General features: G+C 39.3%; 3 protein-coding genes across 5 annotated transcripts; 1 reads left to right on the top strand and 2 right to left on the bottom strand.

Annotated features, from left to right (window-relative positions):
• Positions 1-577: 577 nt before the first annotated feature.
• Positions 578-1,169, bottom strand: LOC134664851 (histone H1-like). Its single transcript, XM_063521582.1, has 2 exons — positions 921-1,169; positions 578-821 (listed from the first exon to the last, which is right to left on the bottom strand). Exons 1-2 carry the CDS (start codon positions 1,057-1,059, stop codon positions 619-621), a joined length of 342 nt encoding a protein of 113 aa, XP_063377652.1. The 5' UTR covers positions 1,060-1,169; the 3' UTR covers positions 578-618.
• A 648-nt stretch (positions 1,170-1,817) lies between these two features.
• On the top strand, positions 1,818-17,823 carry LOC134664630 (titin-like). 3 transcript variants are annotated; one of them, XM_063521360.1, is made up of 6 exons: positions 1,818-1,970; positions 3,997-5,086; positions 7,152-7,221; positions 8,174-14,027; positions 14,508-14,734; positions 14,804-17,823. In XM_063521360.1, exons 2-6 carry the CDS (start codon positions 4,017-4,019, stop codon positions 15,023-15,025), a joined length of 7,443 nt encoding a protein of 2,480 aa, XP_063377430.1. In that variant the 5' UTR covers positions 1,818-1,970; positions 3,997-4,016; the 3' UTR covers positions 15,026-17,823. The 3 variants fall into 3 exon arrangements, with proteins under 3 accessions (XP_063377430.1, XP_063377431.1, XP_063377432.1); XM_063521361.1 differs by having other exon boundaries at positions 14,825-17,823; XM_063521362.1 differs by having other exon boundaries at positions 14,846-17,823.
• On the bottom strand, positions 17,820-20,167 carry LOC134664638 (vacuolar protein sorting-associated protein 51 homolog). The gene has a single exon (XM_063521375.1). The coding sequence runs from the start codon at positions 20,038-20,040 to the stop codon at positions 17,938-17,940; it is 2,103 nt and encodes a 700-aa protein (XP_063377445.1). The 5' UTR covers positions 20,041-20,167; the 3' UTR covers positions 17,820-17,937.
• Between the last annotated feature and the right edge of the window lie 242 nt (positions 20,168-20,409).

Below are 20,409 nucleotides of genomic sequence, written 5' to 3' on the forward strand. Positions count from 1 at the left end.
TAGAATCAGTTCTATTAATTATTTACAGAAGGTTTATGTGGTATCTTTCTAACTTTTAAAACTAAATGAGTGTAAATCTGTCTAATGAACTGCAGAAGTCAGATGTGAAAGATACAAAAATAAATCTGTGTTGCCACTTACATCACCAATAAGAATTCTAAATAAGTTAGAGAAGAGATAAAGAAATTAGTGGTGACATATTTCGTGATACATAACATGATTTAAGTTATAACTTAAATTATAAAAATGGTATTAGGTGCTCTACAGCAAGGAAATTATAATTAAAGTAAATATAAGAATTATAGGTAAAAATAAATCTACCATATACTTAATGAAGCCCGAATGAAGGACCACTTGAATGTACCTGTCTGTCTGTTTTACAACCCTGTTGATACAACAAAGAAAAAAAATCCACAACACAATTTTTTCCACAGAAAAAAAACAACTATGAAAAAAGACAAAAATGTATGTGATTTCATAAAAACAGCAGTAATTGGTAAATTAAATTAGTATGAAAGTTAAGTATATGAAAGGAAAGGTCTTTATCATATCCTGTTATACCTCATCAAGAGTCAACTAAATTACACTATAATAGAAACTTCTTAAAAATAAAAGTTATTATAAACCTCCTGCAGCTTGTAATTTCATTAGTTTGAGCATTTTGCTGGGCACAGGGACTCCGGAGTGGGCGGCCTTTGGTTTCCGGACCTTTTTGGCACTTTTGGTGACACTGCTGGGTGTAGGAACCGGCTTCGACTCCTTAGGCTTTGGCGTACAAGGCGGCGCCATACTGGCTCGGGTCTTCACTGTTGTATTAGTTACTATAAGTACAAAATATTGACATAATTTGGTGTTTTCACTTTAGAATATTAATTTTATTATATTGCAGTAAATAAATATACAATGAACAAAATAAATACCTTTAATTTGAGTTGCATCCACGAGTTTCCTGGTAGCCATGGTCTTTTTGATTGTCGAAATGGGTGACGCCTTCGGTTTGGTCTTCGATACGGTGCGCTGCACCTTAGGAGTGGCTTTTATACTTTCACGAGGAGCCATTGTTAGTTTTATCACTATTAACGAGCGATTACTTAATAGTTATTTGATAATTTTCTCTACAAATCAGCAAAAGTAGTACCAAGAAAACACTTTTTAAAATAACGTTTTGCTAAACAGTGACGCGCTTGACGCGACAGTGACACTGACAACGACAGACAAATGTAGTAAGTTCGAATAGCAGCAAGTAAAAAAATCTATTGCACAGTTTAAATGTTGAAATCTATAAACTGCGTCATTATGGTAATAAATTACGAGAAAATTTAAGATTTGTCATTAATGTAAAGTATGTCTTATATAAAATAAGGAAAATCAATATTATTACTATAAACGTGGTCTGAAAATAAAGACAAGAAAGTCTTCTTGAACCGTCCAGTTTGTTTGAGACAGCTTTAAAACCGTTGATCCGTTGAATGTCAATGTTGCCAATATAATATCTTTAAGTAGGGCGCGTATTGCCAGATTAAAGATAAGATAGCTGCAGTAAATCGATCGAGTCTATAATCGATTACATATTTGCCGTTAATATTTTTGGATAATATATTCACCGTTTACGGTATTTTATTCTCAGGTATTCACAACGGAAAATTACTAATATATTTATTTCTTTGGAAATTACTTGAAAACTTACTATTCAGCTGCAGAAATGAATTAATAAATTTAATTATAGTACGCAATCCAATCGATATTATTAATACCTGTCAATCACTATCAAGTCCCGTAATCTCATTTTGACGTCCTGAATAACGGCAACATTGCTAATTCGCGTCCATCTTTACTTCGATGTGTTTCATTATTGTTGTTTTACGTAAATTATTACAAAAATATTATTATTCTTCCATATCATCAGATATCCAACAAAGATTTTTTCACTAAAATTTTAGCAAGACCTCATTCTAGCAAATATTAACTTGGTAGGCTTCCCTTTATCTTGCATAATATCGATTGTCCGAAATACACTTCGCATAGCAGGTTTCGCAGAAACATTTTTAACCGAATGATACTTTTGCATAATTGTATAATTAGCATAACTGTCATGTCGCATAACATTCACTTGGCAGAATTTTGAATAGCAGAATACTACTATCGTCGATTTTACATACGCAGAATTGTATGTAGCATAAATTACATTCCACCGAATTTCTTATGGCATATTGCTCATATTGTAGACTTGAATTTCGCAGAATGTTATGCAGCAGAATAAAAGTTCTGCCGAAATTGTTACCGCATAATACTCATGTCGCTGACTGAACCTACACAAAAGGAATTGCTGCCAGAACTACAGGTTAAGTTAGGTTAGAACTGCGACCTCTACATAAAAGGAATTGCTGCCAGAACTATAGGTTAGGTTAGGTTACAATTGCGACCCCTACACAAAAGAAATTGTTGCCAGAACTGTAGGTTAGGTTAGGTTAGAACTGCGACCCCTACTCAAAAGAGGGTGCGTAACGGTCCATATAACAACTTTTGATATATTTTTAGTCGATATAACGATTGAGGGACATAATGCACTTTTGCTATAACAATACATGGTATATTCTTAAAGAGTCTAACTATCGTCAAGTATAATGAACTTGTAATATAACAACTTCTAATCTAACATTAACAGCGTATATAATTAAGTTCGATATAACGCTCAGTTGGCATAATGTAGTACTGGTATAATTTGTAATATTTACTACTATTATAACAACCTACGTATTCGAACTTAAGGCAGGTCTCAGTTAGGTACGACGACGAGCGAAGCGAGGAGGAGTGTTAGGTAGAACTGCGACCCTACAGCGCGCGAGCCGAGCGAGCGAAGCGAGCGTGCCGCGGTAGCGGCCGGCGAAGCGCCAGAACCGACTTTTTTTATTATAACCTCAACTTATTATTATACATTTGAATACATTATACCATAAATACTTATAACAAATATTCATTATATCCAGTAAACGTTATATCGAATAGCTTTTATATCGATTAAACATTATATCCCATGAAAATAGTTATTTTGTTGTTATATCAAAAGTTCATTATACCGCTTAAGTGATTATACACCATGAAATTATATCAAAAGTTGTTATATATTTTGAAAATATATCAAAAATTGTTATACGGATCATTACACACCCCTCAAAAGTAACTGCTTCCAGAACTGTAGGTTAGGTTAGGTTAGAACTGCGACCCCTACTCAAAAGAAACTGCTTCCAGAACTGTAGGTTAGGTTAGGTTAGAACTGCGACCCCTACTCAAAAGAAACTGCTTCCAGAAGTGTAGGTTAGGTTAGGTTAGAACTGCGACCCCTGCTCAAAAGAAACTGCTTCCAGAAGTGTAGGTTAGGTTAGGTTAGAACTGCGACCCCTGCTCAATAGGTACTGTTGGAGTAGGTATTCATTGGTGTAGTAGGGTACCTATTTCGGCGAGAAACTAACTATCCATCAAAATATTATTCTCATCAACAGTATGCCAATGAATTATTCTGCCTAAGGAAATTGTGCGAAAAGACAGTATGCCAAGTACATATTATGCGACGCAATTTTCGGCAAAACAATTATTCGATTATAGTATTATTCTTCAAATTGAGATTATGCCATTGCATTATTCTGCTTTACAAAATTGTGCGAAACAACAGTATGCCATGAAACTTATGCAAAAAGTAATTCTGCGAAATGATGATTCTGCCAAGGGTTGCTATGCGAAAGTAAAATATGACAATAAATTTTATGCAACATATTAGTAATCCACTTGGTACGTTCAATTCCCTCGGATGTTTATCATAAGTGTCACATAGTTCCATTATCGTTTGCTCCACTAATGTTTCGTATAATGCTTCGCTGTTGACCTAGGTGCTAATTTGGCGTAGTGGGGGTTGTTTTTATATTTTCTCTTGAGAGATGGATGGTAAAAAAGAAAACTTTTTTGTGTGTTATTGAAAGGCTAATTGATGTTATTGTTTAGTTTGCAGATGAAGTGTGGGAATGGATAGATTGAACCAGTTGCGCGGCGGCGGCGCAGGCGGCTCGCGGGACTCGTCGCTGGACGGCTCCGGGGCCGGCGACTCCTTCCTCACGGCCAACGACACGCCCTCCAAGTACTACTCTCTCTCAGAAGACGACTCCTTTGACAACGACATCACCAAAGACGTGTCACTGGCGACGACCAGCGCGGATTCCACTCTCAACGCTTCCGACTGCTTCCCCAATCTGTCTCCAATTGGAAAAATAGACTATAAGATTGGTAAACAAATTGAGGCGGCTAACATTTTGTCCGGTGGAGTCAACATATTTGATGATAATGATAACTCGTATGATGGCAATGAACTTGTGATAGATGACAATGTTGAAATTGATAAACCTCCCAACTTGAAGTCTCCTGCAAGTTCTGGTTTGCTGGTTGATGATGTTGAGAAAGCTTCTACTTCCAAGGTGGAAAGTTCTAGTACATCAAAAAGTGATGATGGATCTGAAAGTAATCAGAATTTAAAGCTACTAGAAAGTTCCAGTCTTCCTTTGCAAGGGAACAATGAATTAAGTAAGCAAACAAGTTTAAAGCTACCAACTGAAATGTCCGTAGACAAGGTTGACGGGCAACCAGTAGAGATTGTCCAACAGGTGGCAGACGAGCCTCCAGTCAACGTACCATTAAACCAAGGTAATCTGTTAGACCATGCCCTTCTTGAAGACGTAGAGGCAAATATTCCAATTAATGGCGAAGAACAAGTAGAAATTGCCCATCTTCCTTTAGACAATGATGCAGAACAGATTGCCAATCTTGACAATGAAGCGGAGATAGCAGAAGCCAATCTACCTAACGATAACGGAGAGGCGAATCTCCCAAATGATAACAGTGAAGAAAATATACCAGATAATAATGCAGAAGAAGACAGGACGGAGGTTGTTCTGCAAATTGACGGGAACAATGTGGCGGCTATAAGCATCGGGACCGGGCTGTATTTGTACCGGAAGGAGGGTCAGGACGAGCTGGCTGCAGTTCAGATAGTCAAGGAGCCGCAGGAGGAGGAGCCTAGCTTCAAGTTTCTTAAAGTCCGGTAAGTTTTGAATACATTATGAAAACAACCTTATGAGAAATTTTTAATTAATCTTTTGATCATTACACTTCAAGTCTTTTTTTGTAATCAAAAATAATTTAATAACAATTTAAATATATTTTTACTAACAACATCTTATTAATGATGAAACTTGACAATTAATTTTGTTATATTTGTATGTCTAGCACATTTTGTAGCACTTAGCTATTGGATGTTTAAAATTGCATAAGTAGAAAAAAAAACACGATATATTAATCATTGGAATGCACTAGATATTATGTCACACTCTTATATTTGTGTATGGCACAATACACGTCATATTGTTTGACATACCCTACATTTGATTAAATATAGTATTCAAATGTATCCGCTATTTATTTACACAAGGTCAATAACCTTTGATGGGTGATATCACTGAAAACTGATAAAATGATCATAAATAATCCTAAACTAATAAAACTTATGTCAAGAACTTTACCATTATCTGCTGTATAAAAAAAACCGGCCAAGTGCGAGTCGGACTCGCGCACGAAAGGTTCCGTAGCATTTACGCCAAAAACGGCAAAAAAATTACGTTTATTGTATGGGAGCCCCACTTAAATATTTATTATATTCTGTCTTTAGTATTTGTTGTTATAGTGGCAACAATACATCGTCTGTGATAATTTCAACTACCTAGCTATCACGGTTCATGAGATACAGCCTGGTGACAGACAGACGGACAGCAGAGTCTTAGTAATAGGGTCCCATTTTTACCCTTTGGGTACGGAACCCTAAAAAACTATGTGAAGTTAGAAAATTAACAAGTGGCAGTTATTAAACCAAGAAACTCATATCGAAATACACATAATCATATACATCTACATAAGTAATGAAATATGTGCATTGTTTTTACCTACTTTGTTTCTGCATGTGCATAGTAATGAAGAAACTTGCTATTACAGTATTTAGTTGTCAATCATTTTGATACTTGGAGCTTTCCACATTCAGAGTGTTTTTTAAAGATAGGGCATTTTACACAAATTGACTAAGCCCCACAGCTAAAGCTTGTGTTGTGATGATTTATGTAATATATAGATATTTATAAATAATACTCATCATAGGCCTTTCAGTCTATTGCAGACTATACAAACAGTGTCAGGCAGGGCGACAACTTTTTTCATGGCTGTATAAGCCAATACGGGAGCGGCAACCACGACCGCAAAACTGGCAGGTGTAGTGTGCCCGTGGCTGATGACGCTTGGCTCGCTTACTTGCGAGTGTCTTAAACCAGGCGTCATCGTGGATTTTACGACCATCGAACACCAGATTGCGCCACTTATCTCTGTCCTCGGCAAGCTCCTGCCATTTATGAACCGGGATGTTGAAGGAGTTCATGTCTCGCTTGACGCAGTCCTTATGCCGTAGCATCGGCCGACCGACACTTCTCTTGGCATCAGCTATGGCGCCAAGCAAAACACGCCGCGGCAAACGAGAAGGTTGCATTCGACGATAAAATAATACTATAATATTAATAATATTCCTATAATATTTAACTATTTATTTTTTATTATTACTTAAATACCTAAGAAACACCTATATGGAACAACTATTTATCCATGCTCATCATCATCACACAAATAAATGGCCTTACCTTGATTTCAACCCACGACCACTGGCTTAATAGGGTCACTACTGATCAACTAGGCCAAACAGTTCTGCATCTAAATACTTAGTCTGAGAATTCTGGGAAGCCATTCTAATTCCAATTTTCTATCAGATGATACAATCACAATGGTTAGACTTAAAAAGTTCAGTGCAAAAACTCAGCCTAGCTGTAAACTGCAACATCTAACTAAAGAGTTTTGGCTGATAACACTTTGTTTCACTAACCACACTCAAATCGGTTCATCAGTTGGAGAGCTAAAATGCCACAGAGGCACAAACATACATATACACACTTTAAATTTATAACTCCCCCTTTTCTGTCGGGGGCTAAAAGTTACTTTAACGCGCAATAGGATTTGCTCTTATTTCATTTATTTCTTTATTTTATTTTAATTTTCTTTTTTTTCTGTTGTTATAGAGAAAACGCCGAAGGCAATTTAGAAGTTTACGAAGAAATACAAGAAGTAGTCGTAGTGCCCCAAGAGACGGTAAGATATTATCATAAAGTGTTATTGTGAATGCAGCTGGGTCAACGGGAGAGGAGCCTCTGCGAGGCTGCCGCGGGCCTCGGGCCGGGCGCGCGCGGCCGCCGCGCTGCGGGAGGGCGGCGCGCAGACTGCGAGCGCGGCGGAGGGCCGCGCCGTCAGCTGTCCGGTGAGCGGGCCATCGCCCGGACTGTTAACTTTACATCGGTGGACCTTATGCCGTTTGTAATAAGGTCCACCGATGTACAGTTAGGAGTGTTGCTGTTTGTACTTCGAACGTCGAAAATCGAACTTTCATTGAATTTTCGAAAGTCGTGGTGCCGTATAAGGCGACTAAGGGAAAACTGGCGACAGATATGCATATGAACAAGGCTCGTCCGTATCCTTAGCGGGGTCCTTGCTCACAAGAGCTGTGCGCGCGCCTCATCGAAAAAATTAAAAAAAAATTCGAATGTCATACTAACGTTAAGCTAATTTTACGGCTGTAATAGTGAACGCTACGCAGGCTCTGCTAGTGCTTGAATATGCAGATTGCATATGATATTTTATATTTGTCGAATTTCACGAGGGATGTGATTTTGATAGGCCGCATCGTAACTTATTCTGGCTTTTCTAGTGCGGCAAATTGCTATAGACGCCATTGAAATCTGACTGAATTTAAATCCTTTCGTAATCTAACTTATATTGCGAGGCTGCGTTTATTTTGTCCTGCCTCACTTCTCGTTTTCTTGTTGTGGACTCTCGCTCTATCTGAATATACAGACGGTCAATAGTCCAATAGAAATGCATGGAAAGTTTGCTTCAAAGCAAATTTGGTTATATGGGTTATACCTCATTTATCTGTTATTTCATAGCCTTGAAATGTAGAACTTTTACAGTTACAATATACCTATAAAAACCATTTACAGTAAGATTTGGGTGGCATATATTTAACATATTTGTTTTGATCTTGCAGCCTATTAGAGAACGACCAGCACCAGCTGCCCCAAGCACGTCAAAAGACGACAACAAGCCGGTTGTTTGTCAACCAAGCACAAGCAAAGAAGCTGAAAAGAAGGATACAACACCAGACAAGGATGCTCCCGTTGCGTCCACATCTAAACAAGACACGGAACCTAAAGAACCCCAAGCTGACAGAACAGAACGAAACGTAAACGGGAAAATGGTCAAATTCAGTGAGTCAAGGAAGTCACCCCTTATGGTCCATTCCACTCCTAACAAGGAAGGAATTCCACTAACTAAAACGATGGTAGACCAGCAACTACATCCTAATAGACATTCAGACAACATCAAGAAGACTATAGAAGTCCACACAGACAATTGCAAACAAAAAAATTTGGAATCACCCTCAACATCCAAAAATAAGGATGTTGCTAGTCCTGATAAAACAATTGACGAAACACCAGCTGACAAACCCGGAGATAAGGACAGTCCTGGCAAAAAGCAGGACAGTGTAGTGACAAAGGAAGTAGTGTCTGATGTAATTGAGAAGAAAACAGATGAAATCCCTTGCAGTTCTAATGCCAAAACTAGTGATAAAGTAGAGGTAGCGAAACTGAATGAAGATGAAGCGAAAGTTGTGATGCTAGGAAAACTAATGGAATCAGTTAAAGTACCAATAGCTAAGGAGAAGGAAAAAATGAAAAAAGATGAACCAGAAGACATTTCTAAGAAACCAAATGCTGCTCCAAGTACAAGTAGGGTTGAAATTCCAACGACAAGTGTTAGTAAGGGCAATAAAACCGAAGAAAAGCAACCTTTAACACCCAAGCAACCATTACCAACTACACATACAGATGCAAAAGAAAAAGAAATATCTAGCGTACCTATGGAAATTGATAATGCAATAGATAAAACATCCATAAATGATAAACCTGAAGTTAAACCACTGTCACCTACAGTAATCATTGAATCAGATGACATGGAGGTCGATGAAGATGTATTAGTCATTGAAGAGCAGATTCTTGAAAGCCAACCTGAAAAATGTGAATCACAGAAACGAGAAGTAGAAAAGGTAGCGCCGGCCGTTGAAATAAAATCAACAATTATTGGTAATCAAATGAAGAAAGTTTTGGAAACAGGAGAAATTAAACCTACAACTTCCATCACAAACAAAGCATGTGTTGCTGAAACTCTTCAGACGGGCAACTCAAGCTCGATAAAAGCTACTGCCATAAATATCACGTCAGATCATAATATCGACAAGTTTAAACCTGATAAAATAGATACAACAATAGCAACATCCGTGAAAGATCTTAAGACTAACACCATAAAAACTGATAAGACTACAACAGAAAATAAGCCTGGAACTGAAATAAAAACAAATAGTTTTAGTCATATCGAAGTTAAAGGCACTAACCCTAAAGATACTCAATTAAACCATAATATTAAAATAATACAAAACGAATTAATAAAAGGAACTACGCTTCCTAGAGACCAAATAAATCAAAATGTAGAAAAAACGTCGAATGTGAAGGAATCAGTTGAAATGAAACCTATTGATAAGAATTTTACTGAAACGAAATCAGCTGCACTAGATCCTTCGATCTCAACAGCAAAAGTAAATCATTTGATCGTGAATAACATACATAATAAACCAGAGAATTTATTTTCTAAATTGGAATCAACAGGCAAGAAATTAGAGAAGAAAGAAGCATTACCAATCGCAAATACTAAAGATGTAAAGACCACGCCATTATTACCTAGTAAAGAGCAATCGGAAAGCAGGTTACCAATCCAAAATACTCAAAGTTTAATCAAACCACAAATAAAGTCAGATATCAAACCCCCAATTATAAATATTGCTGAAGCCAAAAGGGAAATTAACCATAAATTAACAAATGCAGTTGACTCAAAACCAAAGTCCATTAATAATAATCATGCGCCAGTTCCCTTCGGCAAGTGGACTGAAGCTAATCGCCAAGACTTTTTAAATAAAATCAAAGAATCGAAGCCAGTCAACATATCTAATGCAAACCAGATTAAGCAGCCCAATGATTTAAATAGAAGAGATGTCCTAAAGAAGATCGATAGTCAAAGGCAAACCTATAATGCGAATATGAAAATTAAAGAGTCACTAAATAAAGGAAATGTGAAAGCTGAAGCGTTTGCGAGCAAAACGGCCCCTGCTACTTCAACTAAGATCGAACCTAAAGTTTCTGTGAAACCTGAGGCTCCTGTTGTAAAACCTAAACCAATTATTGAAAAGAAACCTGAGCAAGAACCACAAAAGATTCAGTCAGAGCCCGTAGTCGCAGCTGCTGCATCTAGTACTACTAAAAAGGAACAGAGAAAGGAAATCAATAATCAGCACCTAATTGATAAAACAATTGAAGGTATTATCAATAGGGCGGTAACTGGAAAAAGCCCAGAACCTATTATGCCGACTGTTACAGAAAAACCTATAATTGAGAAAGTTGATAAAAAGCCTGAACCAAAAACTAACAGTCAGCCTACTCTCTTGGATGCTATTGAAATGAAGATGAACGAATTACACGGAATACCCTTCGTGGAGAGGCCGCCACACGAATTGCCGCGGCCATACACAGAGTCTAAAGTTTTATCCAAAACTGAACCCCAGAGTATACCGCCGAAGGTTAGCAAGATTCCCAATCTGCTACCTCTGCCTAAATCTCAGCAGAAACTGAGCGAGGGGGACGTTATAAATCTAGAAATTAAAGAAAAGTCCTCGATTTCGTCTAAAGGCTCGTCTAAAACGGCAGAGAAGTCGGTCGCGATACCGACCCACGAGGCTAACACGAGTAAAGACAAAATAATAACCGAAAAGGAATTCGACAAGTTTGCGAGACGCAATTCGGTCACCTATGAAGATCGTTTAACCATCACAGAGTCTCACCAAGTCATCCAAACGGTTGTGCCAAGGGAGGTGCCACCAAAGAAGATTTCTCGAAACGAACAAATGCTTGCTGAAGCCAAAGCTAAGTCACCACACAAGCACCTACCGGTTAAGCAGTATCATCCGAGCAAAGCTGCGAGCAAGTATATTCCTGTGGAAACTAATAAGCAGTACCAATCGAAGCTTCAACTGGCGTATCAGACAGCGATATCGGTGAGCGCCAAACGCCGTATTGAAAGCCCGATCACTATCATAGAAGACAAGCCTGTCAAAGTTGTATACTTAGATTCAAACGTTTCGGAATTTAATAGTACTCAATTGAACGTCCAAGGCCGGGACTTATCACCGGCCAAGCGGGCGCCAGAGCCTGACGCAGTCACCGTCGGAACTGGAGATTCTCTCGACTCAGACATGCTTGATGCTATAGACGAAAGGCAGGAGGAAGTCAAAACCAAGAGCAAACATCAACGCAAACAGGTGCTCACCCCTGTAGAAACCCCCGACTTAGAGTTGATCGAGCCTAGTGACCTGGGTATAGACGTCTCGCCTAAAAAGAAGCGGAAAACTGAGGATAAGCCAGAGAGGAAGCAGAATGTCGTTCCGAAGAAATCGTACTTGCTCGGGAGGAGCGTCGAAGAGCCTACAGAGATCCGACCGAATCCCATGCCTCCTGTTCTCCATACTGACGCGGTTTCGGCTATAGACAGCCTCGTGAAGGCGGCCGAGCTGCTCGATCAGTCGGAGACCTTGAACGCTAGTGTTCAGAGCGTGGACAGTTCACAGAGTACACCCGTCAAACGCGGCCGCGGAAGGCCGAGGAAAAATCCTCTGCCCGATGCCGCGGGAGATACTACAGTCAGTCCCCAGAAAAAACCGAGACTCATCGACGCTAAAGTGTCTAAACATATCAGCAGTTCCGACGATTCTAGTGATGATGATTCCATGATCAAAGAAAACTGGACGATGGGAAAGATTAACGAAAAGATCGTCTGCCCCATCTGCAACAAGCTGTTCAGGTCGGAAAATGTCGTGTTCAAACACGTAAAGCACTGCACCGGGCCGTCCCCGAGCCGATCCGATTCCGAGAAACGCAGTCCGCGCCGCTCGCGGCTCTCACGCGAGAGCGAGACAAAGTCGCGAGACAGCGAACCCAAATCGCGAGGTTCGAGACACGATGCCGATGAAGTGGATCACTCTCCGGTCAGAAAAACTCCCAGTAAAAGAAAGTCGAAAGACTCAGGCAAATCGTCTTCGAGCGACGACGTCATTCCGATCGAAACTGACGCTAAAGAAGATGAGCCTAAAAAGACTGAACCCCGAAAGACCATCAAGCCCAAACTCAACCCGAGGGCTAGTAGTCTCGTTTGCGAAATATGCAACAAGAGCTTCAGACAGCTTTCCTACCTGGTCAGCCATAAGCTGCAGCATAAAAAAGAAGATAAAAAATCGAACAACGAACCCGAGCCTACAGAAAAATCTGTGTTCAGCTGTGAAACGTGTAAGAAAGAATTCAGGAAACTACATCATTTGGTCCAACACAGGCTGATCCACAACCCGGTGCAGTCGAGGGCGCTAAGGAAGACATCTTCTGAACAGAAGGAGCTTTCCAAAAACCTTGAGTCTTCAAAAATAGATGACCAGAGTGCAGGTTTCCGCTGCGAACCCTGCGACAAGTCGTTTAGGAAGCTACATCATCTCGTGGAGCACAGAGAAACCCATGATGGCATTAACCGGCAGAGATCCAACTCCATAACCCAGGAAAAGGAGAAAGAGAAGCCGACACCGCCGCCGCAGTGCGATATCTGCAAGAAAACCTTCAGAAAACTCCACCATTTGATCGAACACAAAGAGCAACATCTAGAGACCAGCTCCGAGAAATCTGATGATCAGAAGAGCGTAAAAAGTGCGTTGTCCACTAAAGATATTATCCACGAATGCAATTTGTGCTACATGGTGTTCCCTAACGAGCATTCGCTGAATAAACACACGGTCATTTGTCTGAGGAAAAAGAGGCAATCGGCAGCCAAACAAGCAGCGGCGCTAGAAGAAAAGAACGCTGAAGAAAGTGCTAAGGCAGAACTGTCACAGGAAAGTAAAGTAGAATCTGACAAAGAGGCACCGCCAATAGAGACAAAAGCTGTTGAGGAAAAAGTGGTAAAACCTCCCGAAAAACCAATTGATCTTCCTAAGGATGTACCTCAGGTAAAGGAAGATCCTCCTAAACCAGCAATAGTACCAACAGTCGAGAAAGTAGAAAAACAGACCGAGCCTAAAACAGCTGAAAAGAAAGCACCGCCGTCAGAAAATCCTATTCCCAAAGTTGCAAAGTCGGTAGAAACTCCAGCTAAAGTCAAACAAGTAGCAGAGATCATAGTTATCGAAGACACGCCTAAGAAGAAAACTCCAATTAAAGAAAAAGTGGCGCCGAGTGTGACGAAGCGTCAGAAACTCGCTCCGCCGACTGACGAGCGGACCGCGCCTTCCAGCGACGAGGATGAGATCCGTTACATGTTCAACCCTGACTTCAAAGTCGCGGAGACGACCGAAAGCAAGACCTTCACGAAAATCCGCGCTAAAAAGCGCAATTCCTTACAATTCGAGAAACCACATAAAGACGTAGTCAGAAGACGATCGTTACTCCAGCACCCGCCTAAAATCCCGCGTCTCCGCGCCAAATCTGACGACGTTCCCTCGCCTTCCAAACCGGTGGTCAAACCCAAAATAGAAGTCAAAGTGCCTTCAACCGACTCGGATGACAGCGACGTGAAGTATTCCTTCCCGAAGACTATTCCGGAAAAACCGGAGAAGCAAGATGTTCCGGCGGAAGATACGAAACGGAGGAAGACGATGGCCGAGAAGAGAAAGTCTCTCAGCGCGATAGCGAAGCGAAAGTCGCTAGGGAAGGCCATCGTCAAGACGGCTAAACCTTCGCCTGCGAAACCGATCAAACGACGTGAGTAACTTTAATTAGATCACCATTACTTTAAATACGTATGATTTGATTCAAAAGTTTTGGCCTGATGCTGATGCATTATGAGCAGGAAAATTTTATGTAAAAGTCCTTATCAAAACTAACTTCCTGTGCTACGAATGTAACAATAACAATGTTTTGCCCTTAGGTGTATTTGGTCTGCTATAAATATCTGCAATTAATTTCATAATTATTTGAAATTGAAGCAAATTAAATCAATTTTGTACATTGTGGTCAACCCAGTAGAGATCCAATATTCAATTCTATCTTCAGGCGCATCATACAAGAAAAATGGTCAGTTGATTTTGTAATCAATAGTGAAGGCAATATGGTTGAATTTCTTTTGTCTAGATATGAACAAAAGGAATGCGCTACTGTTTCAATATCATTGAAGTAATGAATACCGTAAATCCGTTACTCGTTACCTGTCATTTATGTCAACCAAAAACCCCGCTTTTACAGGAACAGCAGCGGCCGAGCACCGCTGCGACTGCGGCCAACTATTCAGTAGCGCCGCCCTGCTCGCACGGCACGCCTCTCTCGCTCACACACCCCCACGCGTGCGTCGACCACGCGACATCGACACAGCGCCACCGAGCCGCAAGGCGAGTGCCGAGCAGCCGAGGAAAAGTGTCGACCAGGTAAAAAAAAGTGTTAAGGATGTTGAGAAACCGAAAAAAAGTGTCACTGTCGCCGAGCATTCACGGAAAAGTGTTGATCAGGTAAAAAAGAGTGGGAAAGACGCCAGTAGTGTCGAGCAACCGCGGAAAAGTGTCGAGCAACCGCGGAAAAGTGTCGAGCAATCGCGGAAAAGTGTCGATCAGGTAAAAAAGAGTGGGAAAAAAGAAGTTAGTGTCGAGCAAAAGAAAGTAGTCAGTGGTAAGGACAGTGTTCGGAAATCAGTGAAGAAGACAGCTAGTGCGAGGAGCCGCGTACACACCGGCATACCGTTGCCCGATAAGCGTCCGTCGAGGAAATAGACCTCTTGTAACTACTACACGTTTTATGGGATGACCCATGTTCGTTCAGTGAGTACTTTACATTCTACTTAAAATTACTCACTGCTTGGGTGTTTTAAGTGGCATAAAACATTTTATTTAACACTTAGACCACCAAAGACGTCTGGGCTATAACCGCGAAAATCGAAGTTCGCAAATTGCGGGGATTTTTCTCTGTCACTCTGATTAAGTTTCTCAACGACCGGCGTGGCGTTCAAAGTATTAAAGTTGTTCACATCACTATTGTTTTTTAGTCTTTTATGTTATATCTAATCAGAATGACGAGCTCTATTGACTCTCACAGGAAATAAGAAAGTCCCTTTTTCAATTCCGTTACCATGTTTCACAGACTTTGTATAACGGTAACAAAATTAAAGGAACGAAAACTGTATGGAATTTTTGGGACTGTTTTTTCAAAAGGTCAGAGTAGAACCAACATATAAAATTCCAAATCCAATATTTAACAAGGGTGTAAAATGTATAAAATGGCCCACTCACATTCATTAGGAGTCCATAATACGTGTAGTACGGCCTTAAGGTTTAGTTGTAAGGGGTCTCCGCTTTACGCAAGGGTTCACTGTCGATTTGAAAGAAGCCTATTTCAGGTCAATATTCGATGTTGTCTGATCTAATCTATATTATAATGCCACATAATTGAAGTTGAAGTTACATTGAGCAAAGTTGCCAAGCAATTTTTAACCTCAAAATGTAATTTTAAAAGTTAACTATGTGTTTTCTACTCGGCCAATCCGAAAAAGCATTTGGACCAACATATTTTATTATGAAATGAAATTTGAAAGTTTTTGCTAAAAAATAATCATTTGGAGGTAAAAACATCACTAGTATTTTAAGTTTTAAGTGAAATCGGATTTTCCAGATTTCCGGATTAGTTCCGGATTTCCTGTATGGATATTTTATAGACACACCCAGTCACACTGGTTTTGTATCACATCTCACAGAGATTATACAGATAAACGAGTGTGACGTCATTCAAGATTTTAAGAAATAATTTAGACGCGACATCTATCTTACATTAAAGGTCCATGGGTCCATGGCCTAAGATATTGAACTGAAATATTAATTCTTCACTTCTGCAGTGGACATCCTTTTAGTGCCTGAGCGTGGCCCCAGACTGATTGGGCTCCCTGTATAGCTGTAAGCAGTCGGAAGCTAGTTGGAATGCGAACCGGTTCAAAGGCTAGAAAAACCGGTTTTTCTGAACCTATAATCGGTTCGCAGCTAGGACGCGCCACGCGCTCACAATAATGTAACGCACGGACCACTGTATAGAAATATTTTTACAATTTTGAAATATTTTGTTATTGTGGGCCGTCGTGTCTGAGTGTTTATATTGTACATTTAATATTAAGATATATAAGTATATTTTGTCAATTTGAATTGTTGTAGTGTAAGAATAACTAATCTATTTATGTTGTTCGGTAGGAGACTTGATTTCAGTTCAGACATATGATCCGTTGTGCAATCTCTATTGACAGTACTGTATTATAAATGCAAAGTACTGTTGTTTGAAATTATTTAAGATGAACGAGTTTGGTAAATAATCCGCGCTAACATCGACCCTATTTCCTAGACAAGAAAGTTGAAATTGTAAATTATGTTCATCTTAAATAATTCCAATTTCCCATGTCTGTTTTAACACATAGAGTGTAGAATGAAGATTTATTTAACGAATAGGATTTAAGTTGCAGAGCCAAATGACCATTTTTGGTTGTTCAAGTGGCTGGATTAAGTTCTCATTATAATAAATGTGGAAATACCTCTCCTTATAAGTTGTAAGTTTCCCAACCATGCAAGTGGTAAGCGGGCAATCGAATAATTGAATATTTTTTTGCGATTATATTTTTTAATTAGTTTTGTTGGCGGTTAGGGTAAAGTGCCCTAACATCGTTCACCCCTTTTGATCATTACTACTGCAGTGGTTAATGTTAGGGGGAGGCGACCAAACTTTAGGGCAGTTTACCCTGCTACTTAGAATCATAATCATTTGAATTACTTCACTTTTTTAAGAAGTCAGTGAAACAATACGGTTTTATTAACATTGTTTCTTAACACAAAGGTGGCAAAATTATTTTAATTGGGAAATTGTATTGGAATAAAATTTAATTAATGGTACTTTTGTCTGTGGATACACAGACATTGTTCCTTCAGTGAAACTGAACTGTATGCAAAAGGCAGAAGGTTGATTTTAGCCTTTTAGGGTGATTCGTAAAATCTAATATTTTTTTCATTTGAAATGTCTGTTCACCCTTCAACTGGCTTCCAGTAGGTAGTTGACATGAATTATTTAGTTGCTTCTTCGATATTTTGGAATCATATACGATATAATGTATAAATGAACTATAAACAACTAAGTATATAAATTAGATGATTGTAATGACAAATGTTTATAGTTATATGTAATAAATGAATTTCGAGGAAACCTCAATTTGGAATACATTTATATTTGACAAATTAGGAAAAAATAGATATTTTTGGAATCAGTAAACAATAAAAAATCGAGTATAAAACAGTTTTTAAATTTGGACATAGAGAGCTAAGTAGGACCAAAATTTATGTATGTAGTTTTATTTCCAAAATATTTGTTGTGCCCCCTAACTGTAAACTTAATGTCAAAGTCTACAATAAAACTTAGCTGTCTCGTGAGATTTATGTTTTAGGAGCATTTAACGTAAATTTTATATATTATGTAGATATCATTATTTTTAATATGATAATGCAAAGTTTTGGTTAATGGGTTATAAATAAATTGTCAGAAAATAGTTCATTTGTTTATTTTCAATGGAATATATAACTATACCATCATATGTTTATAATTTGTAGTAAGACAATAAATAATATCTAATTCCGTTCCTTTTTCTCTTATCCTATTTTTCCTACCCTCTTTCACAAATGATGTCAACAATGCTAGGCTCCATAAGTTGAGGATCCACGCATCTTAACTGTGCTGAGGCTAAAGCGTCCTCTAGAAGAGCGTTCAGGAGTCTCTCATCATTCCCCATGCAAGATAGTCTTTGCTGTAGAAAATGTATATCAACTTGCAATTGCTGCAAGCCATGGCGGCCGAAAGTACGCAATCTTACGCACTCTACTAAGGCCTTTAGGGCCACTTTGAGGGCTCCATTTGATAATGCTGCTCTATCAGCCCCTGCTGGACTAAACACCTCTATTCTCTCAGAGAAAATCCTATTTATAGGTGAAAATGACGATGGGGCACGCGACCAGATAGTTCTACGGCTTGAGTCGCTGGATTGCTTCATGCTGGTTGGAAATAGTTGTGAAGCCGCACTGTCTGCACTTGCAAGTGTCTCTACGACTCTCCTACACACTGCTCGAGGACCTCGCGGCTCCGGAGCGCGGAGCCAGTCTCTAGCTAGCACTGACACTCGCAACATCTGTGCTGCAGTCTGTCCTATATAAACAACTTCAGAATCTAATGCAGTCTGTGCCGCGGTTGATAGATGCACCATTATACTATTAGTATCTTTGTTTTCTACTGTTAACCCCGGTGCAGACTCCTCCAAGAGCTTCAACAGATGAGTATGCAGAGTACTTACTCCATTATCCTGCATTTCTAAACAAAGTTTGGCTAAAATCAGGAGTAATTCAAATGGAATGTTGTTGTTGGATTGCAGGCAAGCCATTTTTTTAACTGTATCTGACAGATTTGTCATGGACTCTGAGATTATAACCCAGCAGTTATCTGCTACAGCTTTTGCACACCATGCCTTAAGCCCGAATGAGAGGTTATTTTGTAGGAATGCCATCAAGTCTAATAAGGAAGCCTGTATTTTCTGCATTAGATAAACCTGAAGGGAGTTTAGAATTTCTTTAAGATCAGGGTTCTCTGTGCCCTTGCTTGCAAGCGACTGTCTAACCTTCATGAGACTCTCTTTAAATTGGGCCTGAATGGACTGGTACTGTATTGTAGCCTTATGGTTAATGCATTGAACGACAGTGTCAACGGCTTTGTTAGACATGCCATCACTCAGTATAATCTCCGTCATTGCCTGCAGTTTTCTAAAGAATTTATCCAATCCCCTAATAAGAATCTCAGTACCAATATTTTCTGGCCTTTTAACCACTTCTTCAAAAAGATGGAATACTTGAGTCATGACTTTATCAGCAAAATCAGGCAAGTTGGTATTGTCTTTTTCCTGGAACATTTCATGGTAGCAGGATATGACTATGCCTAAGTCAGCTAAGAGAGTGTTATTGCAGTGTTCCACCCATTCCAAAATATCTGTACTGTCCACCATGCCACTCAACGCTTGCAAATGTTGGTCTAGGCGGCTTTCTGAACAGTTCAAAAATATGTCTTGAAGAGTGGAATCAGTTTCTTGCAGCTGTCTTAATAATCCTACGCTTTCAGCTAACTCTGACGCGGTTGTATCGGGACTCAAAAGCCTACCCCTCAAGGTTTTCTTCAATCCATCAATTATTTCGCAACATTCTGTTTGAATGCTTTGGAATGACGGCTGGTTTCCGTATTTCTGCAGAACCCGTTGGGCGTGCGTGTAGTCGTGGACGGCGTCCGAGTAACGCCCTTCCTCAATCGCTTTATTCAGCTGGCTCGGAAGAAGGAACAGAAATTGAAGTTTATCCAAAAGTTGTCGTGTTCCACATAACCTACTAACATTATTACCACTTTCTTTTAAAGAATCTGATATCTGTGCGCTAAACGATGTTATTTTGTTCATGTTTTCACTAAGCTTGTTCATTTCCTCCTGCATAATCTTAAAATCTGATCTCATTTTGCGAACAGTTTCAGTGGCCGATATAAACTTGTTATAGTTCTCGTAGACTAATGTCTGCATTTCCGACTGAAGGAACTGACTCTCTGTGACTATTTCGGCCTCTTTGTCCATTATTTGCCTTAAATTGGCAAATTTTAGAAGGCGTTCCAAATACATATCAGAGTTGAAATGGCTGCCGTTGATGTCCAGAGGATTTTCCTCGTTTTCGTTAGCCTCTGCCATTTTATATTTATTTACTAAACCTAGATTTAGTGTAGCTAGTTTTCTTTATATCCTCAGTGTTCTTAGTACTCAACCAATACAATAAACATTAGTTTTTTTGTAATTATCTTTATCGATAACACGTAAATAAATTAATTCGTGTCAAGATGGTGTCAAGTCATGTTGTCAACGTCAAAAACGAAATGTCAGAAAAGCTGTTTTGGCTATAGAAGAAAACGCCCATCAATCAACTAGTCAGGGGCCAACTAGTACAAAAGAAAATATATAGATGGTCAAGCTAATTTTGTCAGTAGAAAAAAGCGGCAAATTTAAAAAATGTAGGCGCGTATAGAAATCGTCCCATAGAAAATTTGAATTTCGCGCCTTTTT

Source organism: Cydia fagiglandana, chromosome 5, assembly GCF_963556715.1.
Source record: "Cydia fagiglandana chromosome 5, ilCydFagi1.1, whole genome shotgun sequence".
Classification (NCBI taxonomy): domain Eukaryota; kingdom Metazoa; phylum Arthropoda; class Insecta; order Lepidoptera; family Tortricidae; genus Cydia; species Cydia fagiglandana.